This window comes from Chiloscyllium plagiosum, chromosome 4, assembly GCF_004010195.1.
Source record: "Chiloscyllium plagiosum isolate BGI_BamShark_2017 chromosome 4, ASM401019v2, whole genome shotgun sequence".
Classification (NCBI taxonomy): domain Eukaryota; kingdom Metazoa; phylum Chordata; class Chondrichthyes; order Orectolobiformes; family Hemiscylliidae; genus Chiloscyllium; species Chiloscyllium plagiosum.
Window position 1 is genome coordinate 90,106,029 of NC_057713.1, and position 15,387 is coordinate 90,121,415.

Genomic DNA, 15,387 nt, shown 5'->3' on the forward strand with positions numbered 1-15,387 from the left:
TGCTAACCAGTCTCCCATAGGGAACCTTGTTGAACGCCTTACTGAAGTCCATATAGATCACATCTACCCCTCTGCCCTTATCAATCCTCTTTGTTACTTCTTCAAAAAAACTCAGTCAAGTTTGAGAGACATGATTTCCCACACACAAAGCCATGTTGACTATCCCTAATCAGTCCTTGCCTTTCCAAATACATGCACATCCTGTCCCTCAGGATTCCCTCCAACAACTTGCCCACCACCGAGGTCAGGCTCACTGGTCTAGTGTTCCCTGGCTTGTCCTTACCACCGTTCTTAAACAGTGGCACCACGTTAGCCAACCTCCAGTCTACCAGCATCTCACCTGTGACTATTGATGATACAAATATCTCAGCAAGAGGCCCAGCAATCACTTCTCTCACTTCCCACAGAGTTCTAGGGTACACCTGATGAGGTCCTGAGTATTTATCCACCTTTACCCATTCCAAGACATCCAGCACTTCATACTCTGTAATATGGACATTTTTCAAGATTTCACCATCTATTTCCCTCTATTTTATATCTTCCATCTCCTGCTCCACAGCAAACACTGATGCAAAATACTTGTTTAATATCTTGACCATCCCCTGTGGCTCCACACAAAGTCCGCCTTGCTGATCTTTGAGAGGCCCTATTCTCTCCCTTGTTACCCTTTTGTCCTTAATGTATTTGTAAAAACCCTTTGGATTGAACATTAATGCTGTACAAATAGAAATTTTCACAAGTACTTCGGACCATTGATCTTTTGATACATTTGAAGGACTGAACTAAACATTGTTAATGTAATTTGCTTTCTACTTGCTTTATAAAATGATTTCCTAAGGGAGTGTAATAGTATTAAATAAACTATTTCTTAAATCCAAAATTGTGAATTTATTCTTATTGCAGAATTATCTCAGCCAATATCTTTTAAACAGTTGTCTCAGTGGCCTTACAATTGTTTAAATGAATTTAGCTTACTTAACATATTATATCTAATATAGAATTTTTAATGTATGATACTTGTAATTGCAAACACCTTACAATAAATATTTTACTTCTGTTCAATGAAAATTAAGTCTTTAAAATATAAGTATTACTTAAAATGCGAGAAATGCACTAAACTGTACAACCTTTGGAGATTCGCTCAAAACACCTTTCCTGCAGATAAACCGTCACAGAGGAACTTAATGGAGTTCTTCTTGGTGTTCAAATTTAGACCACATTAAAATCTTTGAACACTTAATCATTTGTGAACAATTACTGGAATCTTGAATTTATTTTCACATTAACAAAATCTCACTTAAAGGTTTTGCTTGTGTGGGAGTTACCTTGATGGAGTGAAAACATATTTACCATTAAGAGCAGGAAAATCTTGCTTATTTCCCAGTCTATATACAACTAGTTGTTCTGATTTGAGATTTCAGTTCTTGATCTGACTTACTATCCAAAATCTCTTTTTGCCAAGTGTACTAAGACAGAAAACAAAGAACTGCAGATACTGTAAACTTGAAACAAAAACAAAAACAAAAACAGAAATGTTTGGAGAAACTCAGCAGGCTTGGCAGCATCTATGGAAAGTATTCTGAAGAATGGTCACTGGATCCAAAACATTGATTCTGCTTACTATCCATAGATGCTGTCAGACCCACTGAATTTCTACAGCATTTTCTGTTCTATGGCAAAAGTCAGCTTCGGGGCTAGGATGCCTTTTTCAAAAACTGAGGATTCTTCTATACAAATAAAATCTAGCTTCATATATTTAATATGGCCATTTGGATAAATGTACCTGAGGGCTGTCAGTATTAATGCAGTCTTGTAATAAAACAAGTGTACTCTGTAGTGAGATCGATAAGGTTAGGAAGATTACAAAATGAAAATAATGCACTATTAAACTAAATCACTAATATTATTATGCAATCCACTCAAGCCAAATAAAGTGGTCCCCATGACTAGTGACACTCCATTTCAATTGAAATGTTGTAGTTGGGCATAATAGAATGAATGGTTAGGATTAAAAAAAAGTACTAAAGATAGATTCTGGATTTAGGAGTTCAACTCGTTTTTAAAACATTCATTCATATAGGCATTGCTGGCTAGGCCAGCATTTATTGCCCATCCATAACTGCCCAAAGAGCAGTTAAGAGTCAACCATATTGCTGTGGATCTGGAGTCATGTGTGGACTAGACAAGATAAGGATGGCAGATTTTCTGAAAAAACATTAGTGAACAGGATGGATTTTTCTAACAATCAGCAGTGTTTATATGGTTGACATTGGGTTAATTTTTTTGTTGAATTTAAATTGCACTGTGGTGAATATCCACAGAACATTAGGCTAGGGTTATGGATTACTAGCACAGAGACTTTACCATTACATCGCTGCCTTCCCATGAGTTTGTTATTTAGTCATAATTTGTCCAATTGTCCAATTAAATATTGCAAAATGAAATGTTATTTTTGTTGGAACTTATTGTGAACAGATTTAAAAGCAGTAACGAGTACAATGTTGAACATACTTACCCTTGAACAAAAGACAAAAGCAGGGCCCAGTCCTTGAGTGCAAAACAAACCCGTTAATATATATAGAAAGCCTAAAGAGTAGGAATATAAAACCTAGGAGCAAAAGGAGACAAATATGTACGTCATCGACTCAGGATGTGCAAAAAGGAGGAGAGGTTTTACAAGCATACTGTCATAATTAACCAGAGGATGTAAAAGTAATAAACAATATGCAGCGAAGATCACAAATGGCAAACAGTTAACAATTTAGTGCTCAAATAATTCTAAGAGCACAAAAACAGTGATTCTTCTTACAAGTCTGCCAATTAAAATATTCTATAACCATCACAGAATATTTGTGTTTAATAATGATCATTTATTTAACCACATGCACCTTAATGGGCTTCCGATATAAATCTTAATCCTACATAATCATAACATAAAATATACTATGTATAAAAAGTGCCTTACAAACATTTGCATGAGGGGCAGAAGCAAGCCATTCAGCTCAGTGACAGTAGTGGCGACCAAGATAGCACTGCAAGCCTCTAAGCACCACCTACACTTTTACTTTTGAATATGGTGCCTTAGATATTGCCCACCATTAATACTGCTCTAAACTGCAGACTTACTGCAGGGTCTCTGTAGCCAGTTCACATTTTTCCTTTAATGCTGAAGATCCAGAATCATCTTGAGAGTACTCACAGAGGTGAAAAGACAAACAAACAATATATGGAAGAAGAGGCAGGAAGGTACATTGTAGATTACTGTTTGTGGGTGACCAGTGGACTAAATATTATGACTCTCCTTACATTCGCACATCTTTTGCGGAATTAGTCTCATTCTGATAGATTAGACAAAAGGAATGGTTTACAAAATAGATTGAAAGTAAATCAGTATAGGGAAAGAACAGATGAATATTTAGAAACAAATCTAAAGGACAAGTTTCTTCAATCACTGGTACAGACCAGGTTAACTTCTATTTGTCAGTAGCATTTTCAGCTAACAGCAGAATCACTGTTTTGCTTTTAACGGTACATTGCAGCTTTTTAGAATGGCTTCTAAGTCTCAAATATTGATGCAAGGAACTCCTAAAAATATTGAATGCATGATTGTTTGACAATGTTGCAAGGCAATCAATTAGACGGCCTTCAACTGGAATTCCAACAAATACGAGACTGATTACTTCTTTTAAAAAAAAGTGAAACAATCATTTAGAATAAACTCAACAAAAACTCATCCTTTCAGGGTTCAATTTAATTAAGGTTCATGCCTTTTGATTTGCAGAATTGTTTAGTCATGTTAAAGTTTAGGTGCTTTTTATCTTTGCTACACATATCCAATAACAGAATTTCTCAATCTGTGCCAACAGACCAGAGAAGCTTAAATATTTAGAAGAATGATGTTCTGCAAGAATTCAGTGCTGATTAACATTCTTGCATCTATCAACCATTAAACCAAGGGCATCAACATTGTCAGTGAGTTCAAGGCACAGTTCGGGAGCAACAGCATGCACAATGCCTGGGTTACCACAAATAAATACTACCCCAAGTTTGGGACTGCAGCTGTGGCAATGATGGTTTTCGAAAGGCAAGATATTGTCATAGAATAGAAATTGTGGGGTAAGGGAGGAAAAGAAACAATTGCTCAAATAGCAAGTAATATTTTACAAAATTAGAAAAAAAACCAATCTTTATTTTGAGCTACTGAACAATTAAGAAAATGTGCGATGATGGTAAAAATGGACTATCAAATTGATTTCCACCACAAGATTTTAACACCCAGTTTCTTTGAGAAGCAAAAATCTGAATTGTTACAGCGACGATGGCCATTTGGCTCAAAACATCTGTGCTGGATCTCTGTACGAGCATCATGATTTAGTGCCACCCTCCCTGTTGTTTCGGTTTAAAAAAAATCATCTAATGCATCTTGATGGACTGCAATGGTTTTGTAACAAAATATTAATTTAAAGATGGCTGCAGTGAGTGCCCAATTACAGGTTGAGCCAGCTCATGAATGTGTAAACACAAATCAGTCTGAATCAAAATTAACATGGTTATAAAAGAGCATTGAACTCAGACCTGTACCTCTGATTTACACCTTTCTGGGCAAGTTTCACATACAGAAGATCAATGTCACCTACAGATTATCTTGCTCAGAAACACATCAAGCCAAGAAATGAACTGTATGGTAGGCAACTGCTTTTAGGCAGAGCAGAGAGGCAAAAAAGGATTTGTAATAATAAAACTGGAAGATGCTTTCTCCCTCCTTTGTCTGTCTTCCTTTCAGAAAGCAACATCTGATGAAAAACAAATCAGAGAAACACTCATCCATTGAGAATTCAGAGATAATTACAAGTTTTGCTACTGCCGACAATACAAATTATTGAATAAACCACAACAGTCTCAGGCTAAAACTTAAATATTTCAAGAACTCTTTGCACTTTTGAACTGCATTTTCTTTTATCTTCTTGTCTGTTCTAGGCACTTCTCTTCTTAAACATTATATCTGTGTTTTCTTTCTGATGTTGCATTATATTGTTTTTCGGATGTGGGAGAAAGCTATAAATTTTTTTCTTTCAGTCAAGCAAAGCTTATAATTAGCTTCTTAATCATACACTGGAAAACAACATTTTACTTGAACTGTGATGTAGCTGCATTCTGAAAGGAATTAAAAGTTGTTGTTGTAGCCAACTAAAGAGGAGATGCTAAACAAGGAGGAAATGGATTCATCCCTCAGCTGGTCAAAAACAAAAATTATTGGGAGCAAATGGGGAATACTCTCCACAACATACATCGGGGAGAATCTTCCTGAATTGCAATAAAGTTGATAGTATGCTTAGAATTATCAATCCAGTATTTTTCAAGTTTATCATAATTCGGAATTGAACAGGAGTTATTCATTTAATTCTTCAGAACTATTTATGCATGATTGTCGAATGTAAATTCACTCATATTTAGTCTACTTCATTGTACATTATCAGTCATTGTTCACTAGATGGAAATGAGATTATTACATTATAAAACGACCAAGGATTTTAACCAGAGTTAACCTGTCTTATATTGACTTTTTTTAAAAAAGGTCATTAGTAGGAAACCGGGTCATTGGCTTTATTGCCTGCTGCTAGGTGCCCTTGAAGAGGTTGGGGGTGAGCTGCATTCATGAACTTCTGCTGTGTTATTAAGGAAGAAATACCAGGATTTTGATTCAATGTCTCTGAATCAAGATGGTGAATGGCTTTGAAGGGAACTTGCGGATGTTGTAATACCTGGTGCCCTTGTAATTCTAGAAGAAGCTGGTTTTGGAAGGTGCTGCCTGATGAGTCTTAGTGAATTTCCGCTGTGTATCTACTAGATGACACAACACTAGTGCTACAGAGCATCAATTTCAAACAAATTTAAGCATAAACTCAGAAACTCAGGGTTCATTTCTACCCATTTGGTTTTATTAGCTTGAATATATTTTATGTAGTTGGCAAGATTGTAAAACGACTCTATTAAACGTGCTAGCCCCATGACCTCAATTATACAATGGAACTGTTCAGGATACAAAATATAATATGCTGCCAAAAGGGCACGGTTTCAGTGTCCTTTTGATAAGATCAGTAAACTTAAATGAAATGAGCAAGCATGTTAATATTCTACTGAAATTTGTCATGAACATGGATTTTGTCTAACTTTAGCTAGTTTTTAAAATCAATATTTCCTTTGGCATATCACCAAGGTTCCAGTCTCCCCTTTTAGTGTGCAGTTTTAAATAATAGTTTTTAAGAAATTCAGTATTTCAATTCTACTACTTTTTATTTTCAAACAAAGCAGTCACATTTCTAAAATTATGTTCAAGGGCAATTGCTCTCTTGCATTTATGGAATACAGGTTCACAATACGAAAGGTTACTCACGAGCAGAAAGAGGTTTTAATAGGGAATGAAATCTATATTTTATATTCGGGCGTCTATTTATCAGCAAATACAATTAATTTACAATCTTATTCAGAACACTGGAATTTTCCTCTCAGCATTTCAATCCGACCATGGTTTCATAAATAACAAATGAGCCACATGACCACTTTGGAGTAAGCTTTCGATTAAAGGTAGAAACTTGAACAGAAATAGAGCCACACTCGAAAATCCACCAAAAAAGCAATGCAATGCAATGATGAGAAGTTGCTGGGAAAGCAATATGTGTCTCCTTTACAATCACCAATTTACATGAAAAGAAAATACGGTTAGGTGAGACCATTAATGAGGTCACTACAATGCTCTGCAGAACTTCAATGAAACTTGCCAATACATTAATTGGGGATGCAAATCGAAGAGAACTAGTTCATCACCATGCTCTGTAGAAGGTGAGCAAGTACTGAGATTCAAACAAAAGAAATAAAATCAAATTAGGTCACCTAATTTTTAAAATAAAAAAGGAACACAAGTCTATAAATTGGTGAGGCAAAAAGAGAAACGTCTGTAAATGAACCTTCCGGCTCAGTGAGCAAACCTACATCCAGAAACTCAACTTGAAGGAAGAATTGTTTGGTCTGAAATATCCAAGGGCAATAGAAGCTGAAATTAGTATACTTGCAAATGAATTCAGCAAGAGGAATTCTTACTTTGTGCTTTCTCATGCAGCTTGCTTCAAAAGATATGTAATTGGAGACGCTGGTGTTTGTCATGGATTATCTGATGAACAGTAAGTACGCACACAGAGTACATTGGGTTCTAACACTTGACCTTTACAATAACTAAAAACTTCTTTAGGCCATGTTCTTTCTACTGAATAAACTTGGCAATCAGCCTGCCGAGTAGAACTGCATCACACTGGAAAAACACATCACTTCTATACTTGGTGGGCATTGTTAAAGTCAAATAATTTAAAGTTTTTATTTGTCCAAATTTATAATTGGCGCAAGAAAACCCCAGAAAATTGGACATCATAAACCTTGCTAAATTTAGAAGACGACAATGAAACCACCTTGTTTCAGCATTATACAAGTCTTTAAAAATGGTGCAAGGCTAAAATCACACTGTACAGAATGCTATTTGGTCTATGAGCCAATGCAGGTTCTTTGAAACAGCAACATAATTAGTCCCAGCCCTCTATTTTTTCCCCTCACTTTTTTTTCCCCCTTTCATGTCTATTCAATTCCTTTTTGAAATTATGATTGAATTTATTTCCAGCACTCTTTGGGCATTGCATTCTAGACTAATACAACTTGCAAGAGAAAACTATCGATATACCAGAGGGGAGGAGTAATGTTAAAAGATTAAATTGTACTACTTCTCTGAACATTAATGTAATGTTAAAGGGTTAAATGTATTGTCTTCCTCCAGAAACTGAACATTCTGGAACTGGGTGGGGGCGACATTCATGCAGGAATGCGGATGACTCCCACTTCATTTAGGCAGCCATTTACTACTACGCTCCTGCGATTATCAAACTCTCATTCAGTCCCTTCCATTTAGAAGTGCTTTTGTAACCATGCCCCAAAGCTAGGACATATCACACCTGTATACTAGTGAGAGTGGGTCATGTCGTTTTGTGGCTAGCTGATTTTCATGTGTCCTGGCGGCTAATTCTCTGCCTGTTTGTCTAACGTAGTGTTTGTTACAGGTCTTGCATGGTATTTTGTAAATTACATTAGTTTTGCTTGTTGTCTGTATAGGGTCTTTCAAGTTCATTAACTGCTAATTTAGTGGGTTTGTGGGCTACCATAATGCCAAGGGGTCTGAGTAGTCTGGCAGTCATTTCAGAGATAGCTTTGATGTAGGGGAGAGTGGCTAGGGTTTCTGGATGTGTTTTGTCTGCTTGTTTGGGCTTGTTGCTGAGAAAATCGACAGACTATGTTCATTGGGTACCCATTCTTTTTGAATACATGGTATAGGTAACCCACCAACACACTAAAACAGCAGCTAATGAATTTGAAAGACCCTATACAGACAACAAGCAAAAATAATGTCATTTACAAAATACCGTGCAAGAACTGTAACAAACACTACATTGGACAAACAGGCAGAAAACTAGCCATCGGGATATATGAACATCAACTAGACACGAAACAACATGACCCTCTCTCACTAACATTCTGACACACAGATAAGGAAGGATACCACTTTGACTGGGACAACACATCCACCCTAGGACAAGCCAAACAGAGACACACACAAGAATTCCTAGAAGCATGGCATTCCAACTGGAACTCTATCCACAAACACATTGAGTTAGACCCCATCTACCACCCTCTGAGAAAAAGAACAGGACATGACATCACAGGAAATGACATCGACCCAAAGAAACCCAAACATATAAATAGAAAGCAGGAATTATCAGCAGTGCTTCGCCTGGAGGCCCACTGAAGATGTTACCTAGTATGGTGATGAAACGTCTGTAAATGAACCTTCCGGCTCAATGAGCAAACCTACATCCAGAACCTCAATTTGAGCTACAAATCTTCTCAAAACTTGCTAAGTATATAAATTCTGCCCTGATTTGCCTTTCCAAAATGCAGCATCTCACATTTATCTAAAACAAATACTATTTGCCACTCCTTCGCCCATCTGATCAAAGTCCTGTTGTACTCAGAAAAAACCTTTTTTGCTATCCACTACACCAACAATTTTAGTGTCATATGCAAACTTACTAAACATATCTCCTATGTCTACATCCAAATGATTCAAATAAATGACAAAAACAGTGGATCCAGCATAGATCCATGCGACACACCACTGGTGGCAGGCCTCTAGTCTGAAAAGCAACTCTCCAACACCCTCTGCCACCAATTTTCGAGCCAGTTCTGTATTCAAATAGCTAGATCTCCCTTTATTCTGTGTGATCTAACCTTGTTAACTAGTCTACCAAATGGAAACTTGTCAAAAGCCTTATTGAAGTCCATATAGATCACGTCCACCGCTCTGCCTTCACCAATCCTCTTCGTTACTTCTTCAAAAAAACTCAATCAAGTTAGTAGGAAATGATCTTCTAATGCACAAAGCTTTGTTGACCGTTCTTTAACTTTCCAAATACATGTAAATCCTGTCACTCAGGATCCCCTCCAACAACCTACCCATCACTGTAGTCTATAGTTCTCTAGCATTTCCTTACCACCTTAAATAGTGGCACCATGTTAGCCAACTCCCAATCTTGTGGCACCTCATCTGTGGCTATCGATGATACAAACATCTCAGCAAGGGGCCCAGCAATTATTTCCCTAGCTTTCCACAAAGTTCTACGGTACACCTGAATAGGTTCTGGGGGTTTATCCATCTTTATGCATTTTAAAAAGTTTTGCACCTCCTCCTCTATAATATGGACATTTCAAGATGCCGGTATTTATTTCCAAGTTCTTTAGCTTCCATATCCTTCTCCACAGTAAACACTATTCAAAATACTCATTTAGTATCTCCCCATCTCCTGCAGTTCCACACATAGGCAGCCTTACGATCTTTAAGGGGCCCTATTCTCTTCCTAGTTACTTTTTTGGTTACCTTAATGTATTTGTAGAATCCCTCTGGATTCTCCTAAAGCCATCGCATGTCCCCTTTTCAACTTCCCGATTTCCCTCTTATGTATATTTCTACTACCTTTGTACTCTTCTAGGGATTCAGTCGATCCCTGCTGTCTACACTGGGCATATGCTTTCTTCTTTTTCTTGACCAAAACCACAATTTGTGCAAATGAAAAGAAAGAGGGTATTTCTTTCAGTTGTTGGAAACAATTAAAAAAAAAGTCACTGTTGAAGGAAAGCGAGGCAAATGAGTTTCAGCTAACTACCAAAGAATCTCCAAACAACACAACTGTCAAAAGATAGTACTAGCACTACAGAAATCACCCACTTAACAGCCGCAACATTTCACAATCTATTCATCATGGATAAGTCAAATGCAGATTAGTACTTACTGTTTATTTTTACTTTTTGGACTGCACCTCAAATTTCTAATGTGTTGTGTTGTAATGTTTTCTCATGGTTTAATAGCTAATAAATCCAATTATGCTTAACTCAAAATCTGGTTAAATTTATGTCTTTCAAACTTAAATACATTTGGGCTGGGAAAAGTTCTCGTTGAGAAGTGATCCTCCTAAATTGAGTTTATTATATACAGTCAAAGGAGGGGTTAAGTAATATTCAGGAGAAAGTGAGGTCTGCAGATGCTGGAGATCAGAGCTGAAAATGTGTTGCTGGAAGAGCGCAGCAGGTCAGGCAGCATCCAGGGAACAGGAGAATCGACGTTTCGGGCATAAGCCCTTCCTGAAGAAGAACTTATGCCCGAAACATCGATTCTCCTGTTCCCTGGATGCTGCCTGACCTGCTGTGCTCTTCCAGCAACACATTTTCAGCTTAAGTAATATTCATCCAGTTCATCCCTCTTCACCCAACAGTTTAAACATTTTGGGCAAATGCAGTCAAGATGGGCAAATGCAGACAGACTGGGGACCTTTACCTGATGAGCAGTTCTGTTAAACAGTCTGCAACAAGGGCCCACAAAAGAGTTGAAAAAAAACAGTTTTAGAAACTTTTCAACGAAGGAATACTCACCTAACTGGGACTAGAAAAACTGAGATAATGAATGTGGAGTCTGTAAAAGAAACCAACAGGAGTGCAGGATCTGTTACAAAAGTGGGGGGGTTGGCAGAAGGAGAGATGAAAAGCACAGGAGAGAGTAAGACTGAAAAACACAATCTCCTGAAAGTGTAAAAGAGGGAAGTCCTGGAGATTGGAAGTAGAAAGCCAGAAATGTCCTAGTCAAAGTTCCTCTTTTCCATGAGTTACTGAATGCTAGCACATAAGTACAATAAGCTATTAAGAAGACCAATACAATGTTAGGCTTTATCACAGTTAGTTTGAATACAGGAGTAGTGGAGTCATGCTTCACATGTATAGAAGCTTGGTTAGACCACACCAAGGGTACTCTGTGCCATTTTGCTTCATTCATCAGAAAGAGAGGGAATGCATCGAATGCTCACCAGACTTGCTCCCAGAATAGTGAGCATGTCCTATGAAGACAGCTCAGGCAAACTGGATTTGTCCTCAAGTTTAAATAATACCAAATCTCATTGGGTAATTTGTAGGTTTCAAAAAGGAATAGATAGGGTGGAGTCAAGATTAGAGTGGTGCTGGAAAAGCATAGCAGGTCAGGCAGCATCTGAGGAGCAGGAAAATTGATGTTTCGGGCAAAAGCCCTTCATCAGGAATTCCTGATGAAGGGCTTTTGCCCAAAACGTCGATTTTCCTGCTCCGCTTTTCCAGCACCACTCTAATCTTGACTCTAAACTCCAGCATCTGCAGTACCTACTTTCGCAATAGAAATGGTGGATGCAGATAAGAAATTTCCCTTGCTGTGGCAGCCTTGAACTTGGGCAGACAATTTTAAAAGAAGGGTGAAGTCACTTTGAACAGAGATGAGAATAATTTATCTTTTGCTCAAAGGGTAATGAATCTTTGGAATTTGAGGCCACAGAATGCAGTGGAAATTCAGTTTTTGAGTATGCTTAAAGTGGGGATGATAGATGATAGATTTCTGATTACCAGTGGCATAAAAGGTTATGGAAATAGTATGATTAAAAGGCAGCTGAGTGTTCAATTGGTCATAATGCTAATAAATGACAGAAGAGACTTGAGGCTGAATGGCCTACTGTTCCTATGTAATGGATGTGAGTGTAATGAATACCATCAATTGTATATTTTATGATCAAACAGTCATATTTCATCAAATTTAGCATTTATGTGTCATCACATTTCAAAGCTTCTCATATATTATGAATTACTTGAGGTAGAGTGACTATGTTAGAGACAAATATCAAACAGTTTAGTGCAGAAAGTGTGATTAGGCCAATGTCTTGGTGTACAGAAATGTGTCAGCAATAGTTTTAATTAAAAAACACTTGCTCTTAACTAATGCCTGTTGTTTTGTGCCAACTGAAATACAATTGTGAGTAGGAAAAGAAGGCTTTCATTCAGAGTTATAGATTTAAGTTTAATGCAGCAATGATTATTGGCGATATTGACAAAATCATCTTCTGCTTCTGAAAGAATTAAAATCCCCTATTTATCAAAACAAATACAGTAGGTGTTGTCTCCATGTGGCTGCAGCGTCACCTAACAAAGGACGTAGAGACTGAAAAAGGAGCACCTGGAAACCAAAAGGTACTCTGAGAAATCTCAAGAGATAGACTTAAAAATAAAATTTGAGCCCTGCTTAAGGCACAGCTTCACTTTGAATTAGCTGTGAACATCACGTCATAGAATTATCAAGTAACTTTCCTTTCCATACAGATTTATAGCTACTGAATGCAAATACAGTTCCATATTTAAATCTATTATGCAAACTGGAAGATTATTCCTCCTGATCAATATTTAATGGTGCCCAAATCATGGTTTTCATATCCAACAAAAAACCGATTATGGCTGCTATCTTTGCACATCCATGAATTCAGTTAGGAAGAGAAAACACCTTTTAAATACAATACTTTGCTTGTGAAAAACAATAGCTTGTAGAATAGCAAATAATGTGAAAGAGCAATGAGGCATGGACACAATGATTAGCTTTAGTACAAAAAAAAACTTAGCAAGTATATTCACATCACATTGTATAGCACAACCTGAATTAAAATTGTAAAAGCATGTGTCTTTCAAACAAGCCACTTTGCAATAATTTATTTTTCTAAATGTAACAATATTGGGCATTGCAGTTTTAAAGTATATTCTTGCTCCATAATCAAACTGTAGAACAAGCATAGCACAATGATTACTTTAATAAGCCAACATTAATTTGAATCTGGTCTACAATGTAATGCCTTCAACAGCTACTGATATAAATTGGCCAAGCAGGTAGCAAATGAAATCACTTACCATTTCTGAATTTGAACCATTATGTAATTTCATTGCTTTCTCTTGTACATTTCCAATAACTGCATCAGCACAAAGTGCCATTGAAATAAACGCTATGCCTAAAAAACAAAGTTTTCAAACTAATTGCAAACATAAGAAAAATTACAATCATTCACTTTAGTCAAACATAATATGCTGTCATGATTTCAATTATTAAAACAACAATTCAGATGCTTACTTTAGTAATTCTCCCTTCTTGGCAAGACTGAAAAAGCTTGTGGTTAAACTGTATGTGCTAGCACTAACAATGCTGCAAACATACATTAACATCTCAATTTTTACCAAAAGCTGGGCTTGATGGTGGGTCTGAAAAGAAAACAGGAAGGTAGAGATGTCAGGGAGGGCCCTTTAGTTGGAAGGGTTTAGGCCGAAAGCTCAGTATGTTGACTAAAGTCACATAAAGCAATGGTGGTGCAAGAGCCCAAAATAGAAAGAGTGAAAATGGAGCTTGCAACAACAGAAGGATCAAGGATGGATCTCTTGGGAGAAGTGGTTGTTGCTGACAGTTTTAAAGAGGAAGTGGACACTATTTGATGAGGAACAACCATTTACAAAAGTAAAATACTGTGGATGCTGGAAAACAAAATCAGGAAGTGCTGAAAAATACTCAACTGCATTTACATTGACAGGAACACACTTGTCAGATCATTCTGAAGAAAGGTTAAAGGCTTGAAATGAGAAATCCATCTCTGCTCCATATATTCTGCCTGACCTGCTGATCATTTCTAGCATTTTCTATTTATAAAGGACACTGTTGGATCAAGGGGACAGAAGATGGTCTCATGAAACATTCTGAGAGAGCAGATGAGAAAGAAACAGGGTGAAAGCCCAAGGGATGAGGGAGAACAGCAGAAGCAACTAAACAGGTGGTTGCAATGTGACTGACAACAGAAACCATGAGCTGCTCATGTTTGCTGGAAATTAGAACTCAGGGGAGGGATTTAAAGAAATAGCTGATGGTTAAGCAAACGTGCTAGGAATTACTTCTGATCTATAGGATGATATTGGAATAGTGGGTAAGTTTAGCAGAGAAAGATAGAGATACTATAGTTGTAGGTATGATCTGATAATGGATAACCAAGGCTGTTCTGTACTTAATAAGCTCAAAATTTACAGAAGTGAAGAAATTGAGCAGCTCAAAGAAATAGGAATTTATACTGGGTACGTTTTCAAAAGGTGGAGGTGATGGAGTAACTGCTAAGAGATAGTTAGTGTGATTCTAAGTAAGTTTCTTTTTAAAACCTAGTAAGGATTCAAACAGTGAGGCTGTAGTAAGCAGAATTATGTGGGTGATGGGAGGTGCTCAAGAGATTGTAGTAAATGAGTGGTTGTGTGAGATTGTGGCATTGGTCATGAATATGGACAGGAGAATTCATATAAAATGAGCAGTCTGAGGAGAACAAAACAAATTTGAAGAACGTGCAAACAAAGTTGAGGTGGAGGTTTAAATCACCATGGCTGAGGAGTTACTCAATACAGAGATAAAATAGAAGAGAAAGGAGCATATCTTGGCAAGAATTTTGATCTGTCACAGGGATGGGATTGGAGTTAAGATAAGGTGCTTATAAAATTAAGAAGCATCAGAAGATTTGGGAGAATGCAACGGATTTAGTAATAAAGGTTACCATTCCCTGGGCAAGACAGCTGGAAAGTATAGCAGAGACAGAAACAAGGAGCAGGGTATGGCACCCATGAGCCAAATACCTGCACAGGACAAAGCCATGATCTGAATGGTATTGCTGAAATTAAAGTAAAGGCAAAAACTATGCATAAGTCAATGGACATTCTGGAAGGAAACGGTAAGAAAGGTAGCTTTTGCAAAAACATTGGCAGAATTCAAATAGACAGCAGTAAATAGCATGAGCAAGATGTCATAAAGTTGACAAGGTTAAAAACCAATGGATCCTCTGGGCGAATTCCCAGAGAAATGTTGGAATAGGAGAGGGTGGCTGTTCATTAAAAGGCAACAACAGATACTTCACAGGAGGCATGGAGACCAATGCTTAGAAAGGCCCC

At 37.3% G+C, this 15,387-nt stretch overlaps 1 protein-coding gene across 4 annotated transcripts in view; it reads right to left on the minus strand.

Moving 5' to 3' along the window:
* slc35b3 (solute carrier family 35 member B3) overlaps positions 1 to 15,387 on the minus strand; it is a 45,992-nt gene that overhangs the window by 11,061 nt on the left and 19,544 nt on the right. For all 4 annotated transcript variants that reach the window (XM_043688591.1, XM_043688590.1, XM_043688593.1 and 1 more), the window contains 2 exons: positions 13,333 to 13,430; positions 2,516 to 2,608 (listed from right to left, as the gene is read on the minus strand). In XM_043688591.1, coding sequence (XP_043544526.1) covers positions 2,516 to 2,608; positions 13,333 to 13,430 — 191 coding nt within the window. The remainder of the gene's footprint in view (positions 1 to 2,515; positions 2,609 to 13,332; positions 13,431 to 15,387) is intronic.